The following is a 17,807-nucleotide window of genomic DNA, read 5'->3' as shown; positions in this document are numbered from 1 at the left end:
AAATCTTTGGATTTCTGACATGTATACAGGTGAGCTGCTACCTCTATGCATTAAGCCAAGAACAGCTGTATCATCTGAGAATTTGAAAATGAAGTTGTTTTGACTACAATCATTTGTATAAAGCGTGAAAAGAACTAGAGAGCTAACACAGCCCTCAGGGGCACCTGTGCTAATAGATCGTGACTCAGAAAGAGTTTTGTTGACCCTGACATACTGTCTGCGATTTGTTAACGGACATTTGCTTCAACTTACTTATCAATAGATGGAGCTGCAGCATTTTAAATGCAGAGCTGAAGTCCACAAACAGCATCCGAGCATAGGCATTGGGGTCCTCTAGGTGTTTTAGAACAAGATGCATAATTGTTGATTGCATCATTGGTGCCCCGCCGGTGTTTATATGCAAACTGATATTGGTCCAGTACAGTGTTCACTTCTGAGCACAGCATGGATACTATAAACCTCTCAAAGCATTTCATCACAACAGACATCAGTGTTACCGGCCTGTGGTCATTGTTATCTGAGGGACAGGGCTTTTTGGGCATAGGCACGATTATTGCTTTTTTCCACAGCGCTGGAAGAGCAAAGAGAAGAGCAAACAGAAACATTCTGGGGCTGAAGGGGATGTCCTCTCCTGACAGGCTCAAAGGCTCAACAGAAAAGACTATGAGGAGACCTAATACAAGAATTGAGTATATAGCACAATCCTCAAAGGCACTGAGTGTCAAGCATTTGAATTTCTTCAAACCTGGGGTTAGAAGTGGAAGTCAAATGAAAGTTTATAACCAAGAAGGGGAGGCACATCTTTAACCCAAGGGGTGTGACAGTTTGGACCAAGATACCCATCCATGTTGTTGAAGCTGATACCTTGGTGTCTTTCAAGAAATGGTTGGATGAGATCCATGGAGAAATGAGCTACTACCAAATACACAAGGAGAACACACTAGCTCCACAAATTAATTAAGATTTAATTATCGTATTAATACTCTCCTGAAGTAATTTAATTGGTTGGACACATCTTAAATCTGACTTCACCGAGATTAGAACTACACTTCTATCAGAGCAATGGAACGATCATGTATTTTTATAAGGGCAAGCCTGCAGACCTACTGCTCCACCTAGAGGAATTAAATTGTTCACCTAGTTCATACCCAAACCCATTCACAGTATACAATATTATTCATAAATAGCTGTAACAGGAAATTAATACTAATTTCTTTTAACTAACTAAAATAACAAAAGAAACAATATTGCTACCCCCTTTTTATCATTTAAACTTATACTTATATACTTAAACTTATACTTATAACTAAGTATAATAAGATAGTATTATGTGTAGAATATATAGTGCTCTTCATTCCACAGGATCTCAAAGTGCTCCACACACAGGAGGGGACCCACTTCACTCCCCAGACAGACCCACTGGGTGACACAGCTGCCTCACTGCAGAGTAGAGAGAGAGTAGAGTAGAGGTAGAGAGAGAAAGAAATTGCATCAATGGTTGCATTAAAGAGGAATTTTGGGCAGGCCAAATTAGTTCAAGGCCAGAATGTAATTTAGAGAGGACACCAGGTCACAACCTTGCGCTTTCCAACAGTGCCTTGGAATCTTTAATTAAAGGTCAGGATGCCTGTTTAACATGTTATCTGACAGTGTCTCTGGTAAACATACTGGTCACTGGTATTATGAGGATATTGTAAGAAACCTTCATTTCATGTTTAACCTGAAGTGGAATTAATGAAGTAATTTAATAAATCAATGTAATAAACCTTTGGATGTTCTGGTCCCAGAGGAAGTAGCACAACCTACTGGGCCACTAACACTATTTACAGCAGCAGACTGGTATTCAATAGAGGCCCGCCTTCCTTGTACTGACCAGTCCCAGTCTGTCTTAACTTCTGAGGGTTGGGCAGATCAGGGTAGAAGGCGGTAACACTGCTATCAAAGTCTATGTTCATATTGAAATAAGAATAGATTTTATTGACAACTTCTGGAAGTTTAAATCAAATTTCAGAACTTGTAGAAATACAACATTTATATTCAGAAAAATCAGAAGCTACAATAGAAATTAAAAGCTTTTCATAGAGGTCCTCTAAAAAACCTTTTTTTTAGATTTTTATGATCTACCACTAGAGTTAATAACAATCCTCAATTAGTACTTTAATATATCAAAACTAGAAATATAAACATAAGAGAGCTTAAAAATGAGAAGACACTTCTCTGAGTTGATTTTGTCAATATCTTTCAGGATTGATATTTACAGTATATAAAGTCTCACTGCAGTTTTCCTTTTCAAGACTAAAAAGGCTCAGTTCCTTTATTGTCTCAATATAACATGTCTTTGGGAAAATGAATTAGCCTAGATACTATTCCTTTTAAATTTTTCCAGAGCAATAGTATTTGTTTCTGGTGGGGTGGCCGATATTTCATGCAAAAATCTAAATTAGTTCTTGTGGGTTTTGATATAGTTTTGATATATGGAGTGGCTGCAATACCCTCTATATAACTATAGAAGGCATTATCATGAGGATGATGTGTAAATATGTTAATTTAATTACATTTTATTTGGATTTGACACAAAATGTATACAGCTGGGATTTTTAGTGAAGCAATCTAAGTAAAGTACCTTCCTCAACAGTACAACAGCAGTGTCCTCTCAGTATTTACTTTTAAAATATAATTTCAAGGGCAAAGTGTTAGGGGAAGGTATAGCCCACCAAATTCAGATATGAATTATAATATAATGCAAATTTACAAGATGAAATCCAGGACAGATGTGATTTTAAGGTAACTTTATATAATGACAGTGATAATCTTATCTGAATTTGTAACATACAGGCGGTGGTAGTTTTACATTCCTGAGTGTTTCAAAAATGGCATCTCTACTCATTGAGAGCATGTAAATCAATAATCCTCAACAATAATTTATGTAATCTTACTTGACATGAGAACAGTATATAAAATGGTACCACGTGAGTCACTGAGTCATTGAAACATCTTGTTCTAAAACGATGTAGTGTATTTTCAAGGGTTTCCTTCACCAACATGACCACCCTCCTACTTCAATCGAGTGCCGTCGCAAGCCCCGGCCCCTGAAACGTGCTTTTTGGTTGGCCCTTGCAGAGGGGCGTGATACTAGTCGTCAGTTCCGAGAGAGCCTCGGGTTTGGGGGTAAAAATGGCGGCGGTGACAACGATGAGAGCCTCATTCAGGTTTATGAGAAACTTGGTAAGGTTGCATTCGACTTTAGCCATTTTTAATAGTGGGCAGGTTGCGTGTCTGTTTCTTTCTTAGGCAGACAAGCCGAGTCTCTATCAGCAGTTGCATACTGGTTAATAATGCTGGAGTAGCGCTCAGTCACCTAAGCTGGACAGAACCAATTGCAGCGGAGATATCTCAGCTGTGCTCCCTTATCTGCTTTTTCAGTATCAAAAAGCACAAATCTCATTAATGTTTCTTGAACACGTAAAGACATGTCTCGTAAGACTCGTTGAAAAAAATGTTTTCAACACTTACCAGGTATCCAGTAAAGGAGGTTATATCATCCTTAAGTGTTTTCAAACAACTTTTTTCGACAAAAAAACTAAAACATTGACTGTCTCCTGTAATAAGGTTTCTCCCGGTTTACGTGTGCATGATAATACCGAACACGGAAATTACTTTGATTTTGGTACCCTTGACTAGTCCCGTGGTCCGATTTTAAAATTTGAATTGCTGTTGAGCTGTTATTGGACGTAAAATGCCAAAGGCCCAGTTATAATTCTGCAATTTCCCTCACGGGATCAATAAAGTATCTATCTATAAATGTCCTTGGCGGTCACGCTGGGCACTGCCCAGAAGTATGAAGAAGTATGACCAGTTCTTCAGCTGATAACTTACTGGTGCACCCACTGGTTTCAGACCACAATACAAATGTCTTAAATGTTTGCATGTATAATTCTAATGTTTGTTTTCCAGCGGTGTGCACACCAGTACAGATCTTGCTGTTCAAAATTTCAGTCTGTTAGACCAGAGTACAAATACAAGTTGCCTCACCTCTCGGTCGCTGTCAGCACGCAGCACCGGTACTTCAGAACCTGCAGTGGTAAGTACCGTTTAAATTTGCTGTTGTTTATATAGGCGTTAAATTTAGTCTTCTTGTACATTTTTTTTCATATTAATATGTGTTTTATTGAGAGATTTCATTCTCTTATCTTCCCCTTGTGCAGTTGTTTCTGGACCAATTGTACAGTTTAAGCTGTCAGATATAGGAGAAGGTATTACAGAGGTCACCGTCAAGGAATGGTAGGTGGATCTTTCTTTGTCTTGCAACTGTTTGCAGCAGCCTCTAAATAGCATTTTTTCTTTCCTGATTTAAGCAGCAACAGTTATTCATGTAATTACCTGTATTAAGCAATTATCTGTTGGAAATCGTGTGTTTATTAATTTCACTTATCTTATACACAGCAATTTTTGAGCCCTTTTAACCTGAATGTTGTGGGTCTTGTGTTGGTGTGATGAGTGCTGCTGTTTTGGCTCCTCTGCTGTGGCACAGTTGTACACCATCTAATTTTTTTGGGGGTGACGTTACATCTGTGACTGTCTCAGAATTATTGAATGCTGCACTAATTAGATGCTTCTTAAATGAGCGTCGGAGAGTTTGTGAGGCATGTAAAATCAGCATTAGTTGAGTTGAATGGTTTGTGCCAGGCAGTGTTTTTAATATTTTAACATTGGCATCATCTAGATATTCAGGTGGGTAGCTACGTCAGCATGCGTAGGCTGCAAAGGAACAAGTTTGGCCATGTGACACCTGATGAAGGCTCCTCGGCCGAAACGTTGTGTTTTCTTTCTTCTTTTTTTCAGCATGGAATAAACCTATGACTTGTTCCTTATCATCTAGATATTAACAGTTGGCTTGTATGTGGGCATTCATGTTGATATTTCCACTCCCCTGGCTTGGTGTATACTAGTAAGAAAAGATAGATGCTTCAAGGGGCCTGCCTCAAAGATTAATCCCAGTTTATATCTTATCAACTCTTAGCAGTTAAGAAAGCCTAGGCCTGGTTAGCACTGGCATGGAAGTCGCTTCCGAGTTAATACTCCTTGAATTGCCCCTGAACTGGTTATATATAGTAGCCAATCACATTGCACTTAGGCAAAAGCCCAAATGAGCATGAGAGCATACAAACACCACACAGATAGGTGCCCCTAAATGGGATTGAGCTCTGGCTCCTGGTGAGGTTGTAGGGTTAATTTCCAAACCAACAATTGTCCAAAACCACTGTACTCAAGGCCCTTCTTGAAGATGTTTTTATGTGTGCAGAATCCATAGCAGGTGTACATTGTGAATCATGAGGGAGCTACCTCCTACCTGTATTTTGGGATCTGGCAAGGTTAAAAAACATTGTATAACTAAGTCACAGTGCTTAAAACATTAACAGTACAAGGACATCAAATGGAGCTTGCTTGCCTCTAAATCAGGAGCATAGTGATCCGGGGTCGGTGATTGTGGGTTATTCTAATATCTAGGGATGTTCTTTTAAATTAGTACACTTCACGACAAGAAAAGTAAAGAACCCCAAAACAGTTCTCACACACAAGAGGTATACCTTTGCACTGTTGTTTTTACTATTGTTCTGTTTCTGTTTTAGTATTGTTTAGTATTGTACAGAACTATTGTTCTGTTTCTATCTTAGTGGTGAAAGCCAGCCCCTAGGCCACACCATGTAACCCAGAGACAGCACATCAGTAGTTTAGGAGTGCTCCCTTACAGTAAAACGTCATCTCTTTTCTTATGTAAATTGGATATTGTTGCCATGCACTTGGTAGTTTTATTGTGGTTTGAAATGCCCTCATTATTGGCGGTTCATTATAACCCCAAAATGTAAAATTAGCGTTGCAGTTCCCCTTTAAGCCAATTGTGTCCAATTTTCACTCACAGAGGAGGCCTTGGCTGAAGCCTTGGCTTGCACTTTCATAATCTTATGAATATTGAGTTTGAAATGTTAGTAATGTTTTTATTCTGTTGAAATAAAGACTTTGCAAATCTTCATATATATGTATAAAATCTTCATAAGGGAGCATTCCCTTAAGAGCTAGAGATGTAGTTGACAGTGGAAGCATTATGAAGCCATAATATAAACAGTCACCAGATGGCGCTGTGATCAGTAATGTAAATGTATTACTGACTGTCAATACACATTGACTCCCCAGGCCACCCTTTATTAAAATACATTCTGTTTTCTCTGAAATGTATGCTTCATTATTAGTATTTTCCAAGGCTATCACTGTTTTGGAATAATTTGAGGAGGCAATTATATGATTATTAATCCTTACACATATAGCACTTTTCTGGACACCCTTCTCAAAGAGATTAATGGGTAATGGTGACTCTCCTCCAACATCACCAATGTGTAGGTCCCACCTGGATGATAAAGTGCGCCAATTTGCTCACCACACATCAGGTGTCATTGTGGAGGAGAACAGAATAATGAAGGCAATTAATAGATGGGGATTATTAGTAGACCATGTTTGGTAAAGGCCAGGGGGAAATTTGGCCAGGGTGCCCTGCTCTTTTTGAGAAATGGCCTGGGATTTTTAGTTGCTAGTTATGAGTTGCAGGCTGATATAGCTGCTATATAAGACCATGCTCTCTGAATTTCTGTTATTCAGAGATGGACTTTTTTCATGTTAAAAGCAGAATGCATGTTTTTTTACTTAGTTATATATTCAAAATCAATTAAAATAATAACGTTGGACAACTGGCAGAAATGTACATATTTTCATTGAAGTGCTGGGTCAAAATAAAACATTTTACAGATCTCTAGCTTTGCAAGTCACAAACACAGACTATTATTTAAAACAGTTTATGTTCGTGAATGTAGAGCATGCATTTGAGAGCTGCACTGCTCATCAAAACCTATAAAATAACAGTGACTTATCAGAAAGTCATATATATATCAATGTCATTGTTATATTATGTCATAAAGTCACCTGTTTTAAAATAACTGCTAGGGATATTTGAGGTCCAGAAAAGATGTAAATGGCACATTTGTGTCAACAGTGTTTTATGGGTTCATGGGTCATACTTAATGAAGGAACAATGGAGCAACTCCCATTTGTCTCCCTGCAGGTACGTCAAAGAGGGTGACACGGTATCTCAGTTCGACAGCATATGTGAAGTCCAGAGTGACAAGGCCTCTGTCACCATCACCAGTCGCTACGATGGCGTCATTCGGAAACTCTACTATGATGTGGACTCCATTGCCCATGTTGGCAAGCCACTGGTGGACATCGAAACACAGGATGTGAAGGGTAGGAGTGACCAGCTGGTCTTGTTTTCTGAAGGGAGTAGTAATATTTGAACAGGTATTAATAACACCAGTTTACAATGTCGGCAGAGGTATCAAAGATTAAACAAGGTTAGAAAAGACAGAAGGAGAGTTGCAGGGCTCAGAAGCAAGTGGTGGCCCTGTGGCTAAGGATCTGTGCTTGTGGCTGGAAGGTTGCCTGTTCAAATCCCACGGCCGGTAGAGGAATCCTACTCTGTTGGGCCCCTGATCAAGGCCCTTAACCCCAGCTGCTCCAGGAGCACCGTATAAATAGCTGACCCTGCGCTCTGACCCCAGCCTTCTCTCCCTGTCTGTGTTTCTCATGGAGAGCAAGCTGTGGTATGTGAAAAGAAAAATGCCTAATGCAAGAATTTGTATAGAGCTAATTAAGTGATCTTATCTTATCTCTTATAAGTACTTGTATTCAACTCACTTCAGGTGAGTTAACACTCAGTTCCAAACATAAAATATGAAATCTGTTGTCTCTGCATCTCCTGGAAGCTTTATTGAATAGAGCAATAGAGTTTATTGAATGGTGATTTATTGAAAACAGTTGCTGAAGTTCTTCCACAGTCACTCCATCTGTAATTAATGTTAATTCGAGAGTCGGGCTTGGCTTTTTTGTTCAGATGTCTCCTGGCATTCTAAATCGAAACGAAATCTGGATCGGAATGAGACTTCAAATGTTGTATAAATTCCTCTGGGTGCCCCCTGTGGGTGTCTGTTATGGTTCAGTAAATGAAGGAAGGGGATGGAACAGGGGACAGTGTGTGGTGTGGAAGCCAAATACATCTTCAGGTTCTTGGGTTTCATTCCGGCCTCAGATGTCTGTCTGAGTGGGGTTTGCCTGAATGTGAAGTTTGTAACCCCTCAGCTACACCACTTTCACCTCTGCACTGCTCAGATCTGGAACCCTTACTGTCCAGTTTTATTTGGAGTCAGTGCAGCCAAGTGACAAAAAGAATGTCTTGTTTCTAGGCAAGTTGACGCACGCTCTCTCCCCCTTTCTCTATCTAAACCTTACCTGTTTATCTCCCCATCTCCCTCTCTGTCTCCCTGCCATTGCAGAAGGAGCTCTGGAGGAGGATGTAGTGGAGGCCCCAGCAGTGTCTCATGACGAACACACACACCAGGAAATCAAGGGCCAGAAGACCCAGGCCACCCCTGCAGTGCGGCGCCTTGCCATGGAAAACAATGTAGGCCAACAGCACGAGACACCACGGGGTTACGTGACATTACTGTGAGACCACTGATTTTTAGTTTTGTACCAAATAATTGCAGAATTATACAAGTTTGGATTTCTACAAAGACAAATATGTACATGGTTTACATGCAATATGGTGTGTTTGGGTAGTGATTTATCTGTTTTTAATACTGGGTTTATTCTAATTATGAAGTCAGGTGCCAAAAATGGACTACAGTTTAAAGTGGAGCTGTAGTGCTATTTTAATATTTCAGGGGTTAAAAAGAATCGGCATTAAGGTGTGCATTTCAAACCACAATGAAAGTAAAATGTACATAGTAACATGCAAAACTCCAATTTACTTGAAAAAATAAGCTACATTTCCAGGTATGTATAGCGCTTTATTCTGCGATTCAGAACGAGGCAAGAAACATTGTAAATAAGTAGGATTGTGAATATCTCTCTGTTAATCCAACAGTAATATTGCTCTTGACTTCAAGACAGTTTTTCCTACAAATACTGCTTGCTTGTTAATTCTGCGTGCAGATCACTTGGAACAGTTCTGCGGTGAAATGTCTGTTGCACAACTTGTACATTACATTACATTAGTCATTACAGTGACTAATGAGCAAGAAGGGCCAAAATTCATGTCAAAATTTGTACAAACTCTTGCCCTTGCCCGTGGCATGACCAGGGGTTTCCGACAATATGGTGACTATCCAGTACTCTCACAAAGTTCACGATTTTGTGCTTAATTCCGAATTTGAAAAATGTTGCGAAATTGTCCGTTAATTTATTTTGTTACTGAGATTTAATAACCAGTCTGAGAATCTGGAAGTGCATTTCCCCTTTAATCTTTGATTAAAAAATGTTGTGGTTAAGACATACAAGCATGAAGATTTTCATGTGAAGAACAATCTTACCCTCTTGCCATGTGATTCAGTTTGCACAGTTTTGTTTTATCTGTCTATTCTCTCCTAAGGAGACCATTTCGATTGTCAGTTTGTGCAGCTTTAATATTTGTGGTCATGCAAGCATTTAGTAGACTTTAGTAGCTCTTTTTATTCTTGGTGAAGGATATGGTCTTCCTGCACTGAGAAGAAAATGAAGTGAGTGCTTGTTTTTCTCTTAACACTTGTTGAAATGGGTGGTTCTTGTTAGTGATCTGCTGGACCTCTTACTGTTAGCTTGGAGAAGTCTTGCAGAAGTACGGCCCACCAACCCTGCTGCTGGTGAATGGAGGGAATGTACAGCTCAGCTAAGGGCCAGTCTGTTTCTCTCTGAGAGGAGGGCGGCTGCAGTGTAGTTTTGAGGCAAAGGGTTATAAGACGCACAACTGTTAGTCAGCAACAGTGGGCGTAGCTGTGACAGATGACACTCCTCTGCAAGGCTAATTAAGCACAAGAGGGGCTCAATATTTAGCGTGCCAGCTCTGTTGCTATGGGTGCCCGGGGGTAGGGTGGCTTTTGAACTGCTCCCATCGAGCAGCAGGATCCCAAGTTCCTAGGAGGAGCCAGGGAATAAGCCCTGGAATGCTCTTCATGGAAGCAGTGTTTTTTTACCCTGGCTGGCTCCTCCCACCACAGGGAAATGTCACAAACAGCTTCTCATTGTGCAGGAGCCGCATGCTGAGCATTCCTGTGAGACTTCTTTACAGGTTGTCAAAAGAGACTTGATTATAATTAATGTAGTGTACAATGTGCTACAAAAGTATTGGCACAGCAAAATCAAACCTTTACCATCTTTGATTTGTATTTGTGATCATGAGATTAATATGAATAAAATGTAAAATATGTTTGGGTCTGTGCAGCGAAAAGGTCCCTGTGCAGATGTGTGTTTCAGTTATCTTTTCTTCATAGAGATGACTTGGGACCCTGCAGAAAGAGTAGATGAAATGTGAATAATTTTAAACTATTTGAAATGATTTCTGAGTGTTTATATTCTGTGTGTTAAAGTGTGATTTCTAAGCATGTAAGGCTCTGAGAAAGAAGAAGAGTTCATGAGTTTGAATCTGTGCAGTTTGTTGGTAAGAAAAGCTGAGTCTTCCTGCAGCCCAGTGGCAGTCTTAGGTGAAAGAGGGGTGGATGAGGACTTCGTCAGATTTTCAAATGTCCTGGTTTGTTTCTTCCTCAGATCAAGCTGAGTGAAGTGGTGGGTACAGGGAAGGATGGCCGCATCCTGAAAGAAGACATCCTTAACTACCTGTCCAAGCAGACTGGTGCTATCTTGCCTCTGTCCCCTTCCCCTGAAATCATTCCACCTCCACCCAAACCACAGGCTGCTCCCACCAGGCCCAAAGACACCACACCCAGTGTGCGCCAACAGGTGTCCCCAAAGCCTGTGTTCACAGGCAAGGATCGCACAGAGCCCCTCAAAGGTCAGTCCTATAGGCAGTCTCATTCCGCCTGAACAGAGGGGCTGCAGGCCGCACTAGGCCAGTTATTACATTCATCATCAGCTGTCTGGCCAATGCCTTCGCTGAAATGTGTTTCTGCTATTCTGAAGATCTTCAAACCACAGAAACATGCTGAATGCACACTTCCAGTCCCCAGTTGAGAATGTGGCTCAGCTGAAGGCTGTTCTTTTGTATGTAATGTAACTGTAAATGATTAAAGAGCCCTGTGCATGTCTGTCCCAAATGTATACATTGTCTGTGTTGCAGGTTTTCATAAAGCAATGGTGAAAACCATGACTGCTGCCTTGAAGATCCCCCACTTTGGTTATTGCGATGAGGTGGACCTGAGCCAGCTGGTAAAGTTGCGGTTGGAGCTGAAGGCTGTGTCAGAGTCGCGTGGGGTGAAGCTCAGCTACATGCCCTTCTTTATCAAGGTAACGGAAATAGCTGGGACCCCCAGCAGGTTTACTCCGTCAGCCCATCTAACTTATTTGATAGTCAGTAGCTAATTAATCCAAGGACCTCATCCAACTGTTTCTTTACAGAAGGCAGGGTCTTGGCTTTAATAACATGGCTGGGGTAGCTTGTCTCTTACCCCAACAGCTCTTCATTTAAAGAAGTACCTCCTGTTCTCAGTTTAGGAGGGAAAGGAAATTTGATCCCAACAGATAAGATTCATTTCACTGTCTCAGTGCTTTTCATTGCATCTTGAGAAACTTAGATTGCAAAAGGTATATGTTTGATTTTTTTATTCAATTCTGATACACAGCTTCGTTTTAAAGAAGCCTCACTTTTAATTTATTAGCACATATTACATGTCAACAGATATCAGGAGCTCTATAGAATCCTTATTAATGTGATTATTGTTGTGTAACATTCGTAGTAGTGTAATCAGTATTAATGTTTTTTTTTCTAGATTGTATACTTTTACTTACATGCAGTTTATACTTTTTGCCTGGAAATGAAACACAAGGCTTGGTTACCTGTACATTTACCTTTGCAGGAGAAACCAGTCAGTCACATCATAGCTGTAAATTCCTCTCCTGAACATTAGAACATCCTGACTTTCCACTTAGTAGATGTAAGAATAGAAGGACACAATCTGGAATTTCTGATGTGTGCTTTTTAGTTGTGGACATATTATAAGAAGTATGTTCTAGTGTTTTCAATCATTTTTGCATTTAAAATAGTTTTAAAAAGGGTAAAGTTACAAATACATTTTCTTAAAGTGCCTTACTGCTTTACAGTAGCTTATAACAGCTACTGAAAATAGTTTTTTAATACTGTAAGTAGAACAAATATTTGGTGTGATTAGAGTAGTAGTAGAATAGTTTATTGTCATATGTACACATACACTGGAATTCTTAATCGTATTGATCTTTCGGGTCATACACAGTGTAACAGACAATACCACAAAATGTAGACAGCAGGAACGATAAATGTTATGGAACAATAAATATGTAGTAGTGACAAAACAAAACATGGTAAACCATGCAAAACGTGTGTAGTGCAGATGAGTATTGAGGCACTACAGATAGCTGTTGCGGATGCATACTGCAGTGGGATAGAAGCTGTTCTTGAGTTTAGTGGTCCTTGCTTTAATAGTGCGGTACTGCTTGCCAGAGTGCAGGGGGGAGAACGGTTTGTGGCCGGGATGGTTGGGATCCTGAATGATGGATTGGGCTTTATTGCGACAGCTGATGGTGTGGATCTCACGGATTGATGGTAAATCACATCCTATAACCCTCTGTGCCATTGCCATAACTGTCTGTAGTGCATCTTAAATGTGGATTCATGTGGAAAAAAGACAAACTCTGCATTAATTAACCTGTGTTTGTAAATAAATGTTACTATATTATGCTGACAGTAGATTTAAGATTTTTTCTTCAGGCTTAGCATGTGAAAATTTTGGCAGTACTTCTCAGAGATGTCTGATCAGATTCCCATTCAGACTTTGTCAGGCTGTACAAGACTTGAAAATAATCGGGCTCGTGAAATCACTTTAGGCCAGAAGCCCAGATTACAGTTTCCATGGTTTCCTGTGATTCACTGTCTTCTTTTCTATCAGGCAGCATCTCTGGGATTACTCCACTTCCCCATCCTCAATGCCTCAGTGGATGACAATTGTCAAAACATCACTTACAAGGTAAGTGTAGGGGTGTCAATCTCTTTGTCCAGGCTAAATTCCACTCGGGTCATACTCAGTATGGCCTGCCCAACATTTTCCCTTAACTGGCAGAGCAGTCTTTTCACTTCTCCACCTGGTCTGCTGTGTACTGGAGCTGCTGATTAAATCTGATTTGTGTACCTCTGTTCATTTTTAGTAATCACCTGTGTTGACTTTGTCAGTGCCTGAGAGGATTTTGGTAACTGTACTTGACTTATTTCCCCTCAAATTCTTCTCTGTTTTAAAAGTTCAGTTTGTTCAGCCCATCAGTAAAGGAAGTCCTCTTAAACCCCAAAAGCTATCTGGGTGTTTTTCTCTGAATTGATGTCAGAGCAGCAGTATCTTTTTTAAAACTACACCTTTAATTATAGATCTTTACTTTTTTAGTGCCTCCTCATATTATCTATTAGATGTAAGTGATGTGTCATCCTTAACACCTAAGTATTTTTCATAAGCATCCTCTTCTATCTTGGCATTTTACGTTTTGTATTTATATTTCATTTTTACTACCTACATGCATTACCCTGCATTTCGTCTAAATTAACATAATCTGCTAGGTGTTTACCCACATTTTACCCCTTTTTAATTGTATTTCCTGCTTCAGCGTTTACCAGTCCTCCTAATTAGGTATCATTGGCCAACTTGACTAGTATACTAACTTTAGGAGACTCTAGATCACTGAAATAAATGAGGAAGAACAGTGGTCCTAGTATATTCACTACATATAATGAATATTCACTGCAGGTGGAGGCAGCACTTCAGTAGTAGGTCCTTTTCTAAATTGCTCCACAAATGTGAAAAAAAATATTTATTATATATAGTAAGATAAAACTGCAACTGTGAGCTCAGGAGGAACTGGACTGAGCTGGAGTGGATGAGAAATACAGAATGTTTGACTGCTTTTTTTCTTGTTTGGGGGGGTTAGGCAGCTCACAACATTGGCCTGGCCATGGACACACAACAAGGCCTTATTGTGCCCAATGTGAAGAATGTGCAGGTTCTGAGCATCTATGATATCGCTGCTGAATTGAACCGCCTGCAGACGCTGGGGGCCACAGGCCAGCTGGGGGCTAGTGACCTGACCGGGGGAACCTTCACCCTCTCCAACATTGGATCAGTAAGTGTCCTGTGTGTTTGATCCGTTCAATGAAAGCAAAGATGTTTCATTAAAATGTGTAAAATAGGCAATCATGATACTTTTCACTTCCTCTATATCAGCATTGTTCTCTATTTATTCACTTAAGATATGATTGTACTCATTACAGCGTAGTTATGTTACATTAAGGCTGTGAGTAGTTATCACTATGTCCTTTGTCTTGTTTTCCAGATTGGAGGAACATATGCCAAGCCAGTCATCCTGCCCCCTGAGGTGGCGATTGGGGCTCTAGGAACGATACAGGTTTGTACACAGCTAACTCCTCAGTGAACAGTGAAATGCACACAGTACAGAGGAGAAAATGTCCAGTTCTCGTGGATGTAATGTAGCTTTTCTTCATTCCTGTAACCGATGTGAAACAGGTCACTTGTCTGATATGGAGCGCCTTTGTTCAAAAGATGTTTAATTGACTGCTGAAAATCACATAAACTGTGACAAGTGTAGTTTTTCAAGTTATATTGAATGCCTTTTTATACTAATGTTTTTCTTGTGATCTCCTCAGATCAAACCAAAGCATCCAAGTACCACCTACAAGTCACCTTCTTATAGGAACCCCAGAAAATCTCAATGACCAACATGAGTGGTGCAGACACACTCACACACATGTATAATAAATATAATAATCAACTTTATTTGATATAGCACCTTTAAAGTGGCTTCTCAAAGCGCTTTACAGAATGACAACAGGAAAAACAATTAAAAAGCACCATTTCAGTGAGAGCGGTGAGCCTGTTTAGTCAAGCAAAACAGATGTGAATTCATTGGTCGAGCCTTGATATAATTCACAAAATAGTCTAACAGATTTAAAATCAGGCATTTTCTTGATGTTAAAGGCCTTGCGGTGGATACTGCAATGCGTCCACTTCATATCTGGAGCAAACTCTCTAATTCCTGCAACTACACCGCTGTGTTGACTTGTCATCGCTCTAGCACCGTCTGTACAAACTATGACGCATTTTATCCATTCTGTGCCATTCTCTTCGATAAATTCATTCAGAAGCTGAAATATGTGCTCTCCTGTAGTTCTTGTTGGTAGTGGCTTACAGAACAGAAAGTCCTGATGGGACATACCCTCAAACTCGTATCTAACGTAAACAAGCAAATTGGCCAAATCAAAGGCATCTACAGACTCATCTAATTGCAGTGAAAAGCATCTGTTCATCTTAATGCGCTCTATCAGTGTACTTTTGACATCTGCTATATCAATAATTCTACGAGTGACTGTGTCGTTCGAAGGGGGCAGCAGGTTGAGCTATTTAGCAGCTTTTTCTCCACACATAATACGTGTATGCTCTTTTGTCAATGGTAAACAAAGTTCTTACAATCCGCAAACTTGCATTTTCCTGTTTCCGTTTCAGGAGTCCATCTCAGAAGTTAAAAGAAATCTTTATTTCATGCGCATGGGAGCGAAACACAGAGTGTATTTTTCTCAAATTAACCTAGTACAGTCCTTAAATATTTTTCTGTTATCCATCATGCTTTTATGTGTTCACAAGATTGCCAGTGTTCTAAAACCATGCACATTCTCCTACCTCCCTATTTGCTGGAGATAACTTTTTAAAATACAATTGCCTACTTATGTTCGTAGCACACATTCCTATACAGTGGTATAGAGTATCAAAGTAGCTATGGTGTCCACTCAAGTATTAGCGTGCGCTGTATCGTAGTATGTAGGCTGCGTATTTGACACATAAACTACTTTTATTAAAGTAGTAAATATGCAAACCTGTCCCAATTTTTCAGCACATACAACAATTTTCTGCGGTCATCTGATGTACCACCTGGGGGCACTCCATAGTACCATAGTTTGAGAACCGTAGGGCTAGAGTATGTATTCAGCAGTTTGCCAAATCCAGTTGTTTTAGTGCCATGTAGACTGAGCTTGTTGTGACTGGATAGAACCCATATGTAAGCAGAAGTTCTTGTTGTTCAACAAACAGTTAATTCTATAAATGCAAACATATTTTTAGCCATTCTGGCCTGTGATTGTATCCCCAAGTTTTGGAAAACCTTCTCTGGACCAGGAGAGACAGAGATCCCACAAGGCCAACACGACAGTAGATACACAAGAAGAATACAGTTCAATATATTTATAGTTGAAGTTTATACAGTACAAGTCAATATGGTGGCATCATAAATGTTCAGAGTCATGATAAGGAATGATTTGTACTAAAAGGAGCTACAAAGGTTAAGGATGAGCTACACCCAATATGAATGTGTTTAGTTCATCTGTGAACAGGAAGAGTGTTTGAAATCTTTGGATTGTGGTTTTGTCATTGTGGTGTGACCTGTTGTTGTCTTGTCTGTGCTTGTGTTCAGATCCTGCCCAGGTTCAGTGCCCAAGGGGAGGTGGTGAAAGCCCACATCATGAATGTGAGCTGGTCAGCTGATCATAGGATCATCGATGGAGCCACAATGTGCCGCTTCTCCAATCTCTGGAAGTCCTACTTGGAAAATCCAGCTTCTATGCTCATGGACCTGAAGTGAACCAGAACAGAGCCTCCTTTGTTCTGAATCCTCCTCTGTCAGTGTAGTGATGGTGTAACTGACATGGTTGCTACAGTACATATGCTACGTTAATTCCCCCGCTATTCTCTTGTAGTTATGGACCACAGAGCACAAGTACACTGAAAGGAACAGTAACCTCCTCATTTCATGGACTAAAGTGTAACAGCAGTCTGCTGCATGTTCATGTTTAGAAAGTGCACAGCCTAAAAGAATGAGGTGGTTATAAAACTGCTCCACTATGACAATTGTAAATTGACATTAGAAATACAGAGCTTCTACCTGATCTGTTTATTAGATCCTAATACCTTCAAAGGGCTGTTTTAAGTACAAGGCTGTTTTTTAAATGCTGATTTTCGTTCTGTCAGTGAAGTGTGCCATGGCAGAGTAATCCCTTTTAAAACTGGTTCATCCTATGTACTTCAACTCGGGTGTGCCAAGGCTGAAGACTGCCAGAATTTTTAGGTCTCTCTGTTTCATCACCTGCCATGTATCTGTGAAAAAGGTCAAATTGTTTCAAAGATACTATAGCTAAGAGCACAGATTGAACAAAAACCAGCTAGCCTTGTGGGCCTGAAGGAGTGAGTTTGGAGCTGACTGATTTTAAGGCTGTAGATTGTCAGGGCAATAGTATATCACTTCCTGTAACAGCTCTGCTTCTCTGTGGTTTTGTAATCACCTCTTCCCACTCTGAAGGTGCTTCTGGGTGTTACTGAACAGTGTTGTACTGTAGATAAATCTTGAATTCTCTGTGACTGTCCATGTCAGGATAGGTCAGTGTGTTTGAAGGAAAATCTGATCAACAGTGCATTTAGTATCTAGATTATTGGGTAATAAAGGGTGTTTTATGTTTTAAAAGGGAGCAAGGTTATGCTGCGTACAGAGACACTTACAGAGCTTCTAATATTTAAAGACTACAGTTCCATTTCTCCTAACAAAGCAATGTTTGCTGGTGTTAGCCTAAGAGAATGGTTTTAATAAACGGATGTTGTGTGGGTGATTGCCTGAGTTTTGTTTTTCATGCAGTTACTAAACAGTTGCCTGTTTCCCAGATTTAAAGTGTATAAAACCTTGGATATTGTCACACATAT

General features: G+C 40.0%; 1 protein-coding gene across 1 annotated transcript; it reads left to right on the top strand.

The window, feature by feature from the left end:
• Positions 1–3,116: 3,116 nt before the first annotated feature.
• On the top strand, positions 3,117–17,716 carry dbt (dihydrolipoamide branched chain transacylase E2). Its single transcript, XM_015339299.2, has 11 exons — positions 3,117–3,225; positions 3,955–4,081; positions 4,206–4,281; positions 7,112–7,293; positions 8,379–8,506; positions 10,627–10,870; positions 11,156–11,322; positions 12,957–13,034; positions 13,981–14,172; positions 14,383–14,454; positions 16,531–17,716. The coding sequence occupies exons 1-11, from the start codon at positions 3,175–3,177 to the stop codon at positions 16,696–16,698; spliced, it is 1,485 nt and encodes a 494-aa protein (XP_015194785.1). The 5' UTR covers positions 3,117–3,174; the 3' UTR covers positions 16,699–17,716.
• Positions 17,717–17,807: the final 91 nt, after the last annotated feature.

This window comes from Lepisosteus oculatus, chromosome 9 (genome assembly GCF_040954835.1).
Source record: "Lepisosteus oculatus isolate fLepOcu1 chromosome 9, fLepOcu1.hap2, whole genome shotgun sequence".
Lineage (NCBI taxonomy): Eukaryota > Metazoa > Chordata > Actinopteri > Semionotiformes > Lepisosteidae > Lepisosteus > Lepisosteus oculatus.
The sequence above is the reverse complement of the archived record's forward strand: the minus strand, read 5'-3'. Positions and strand labels throughout refer to the sequence as shown.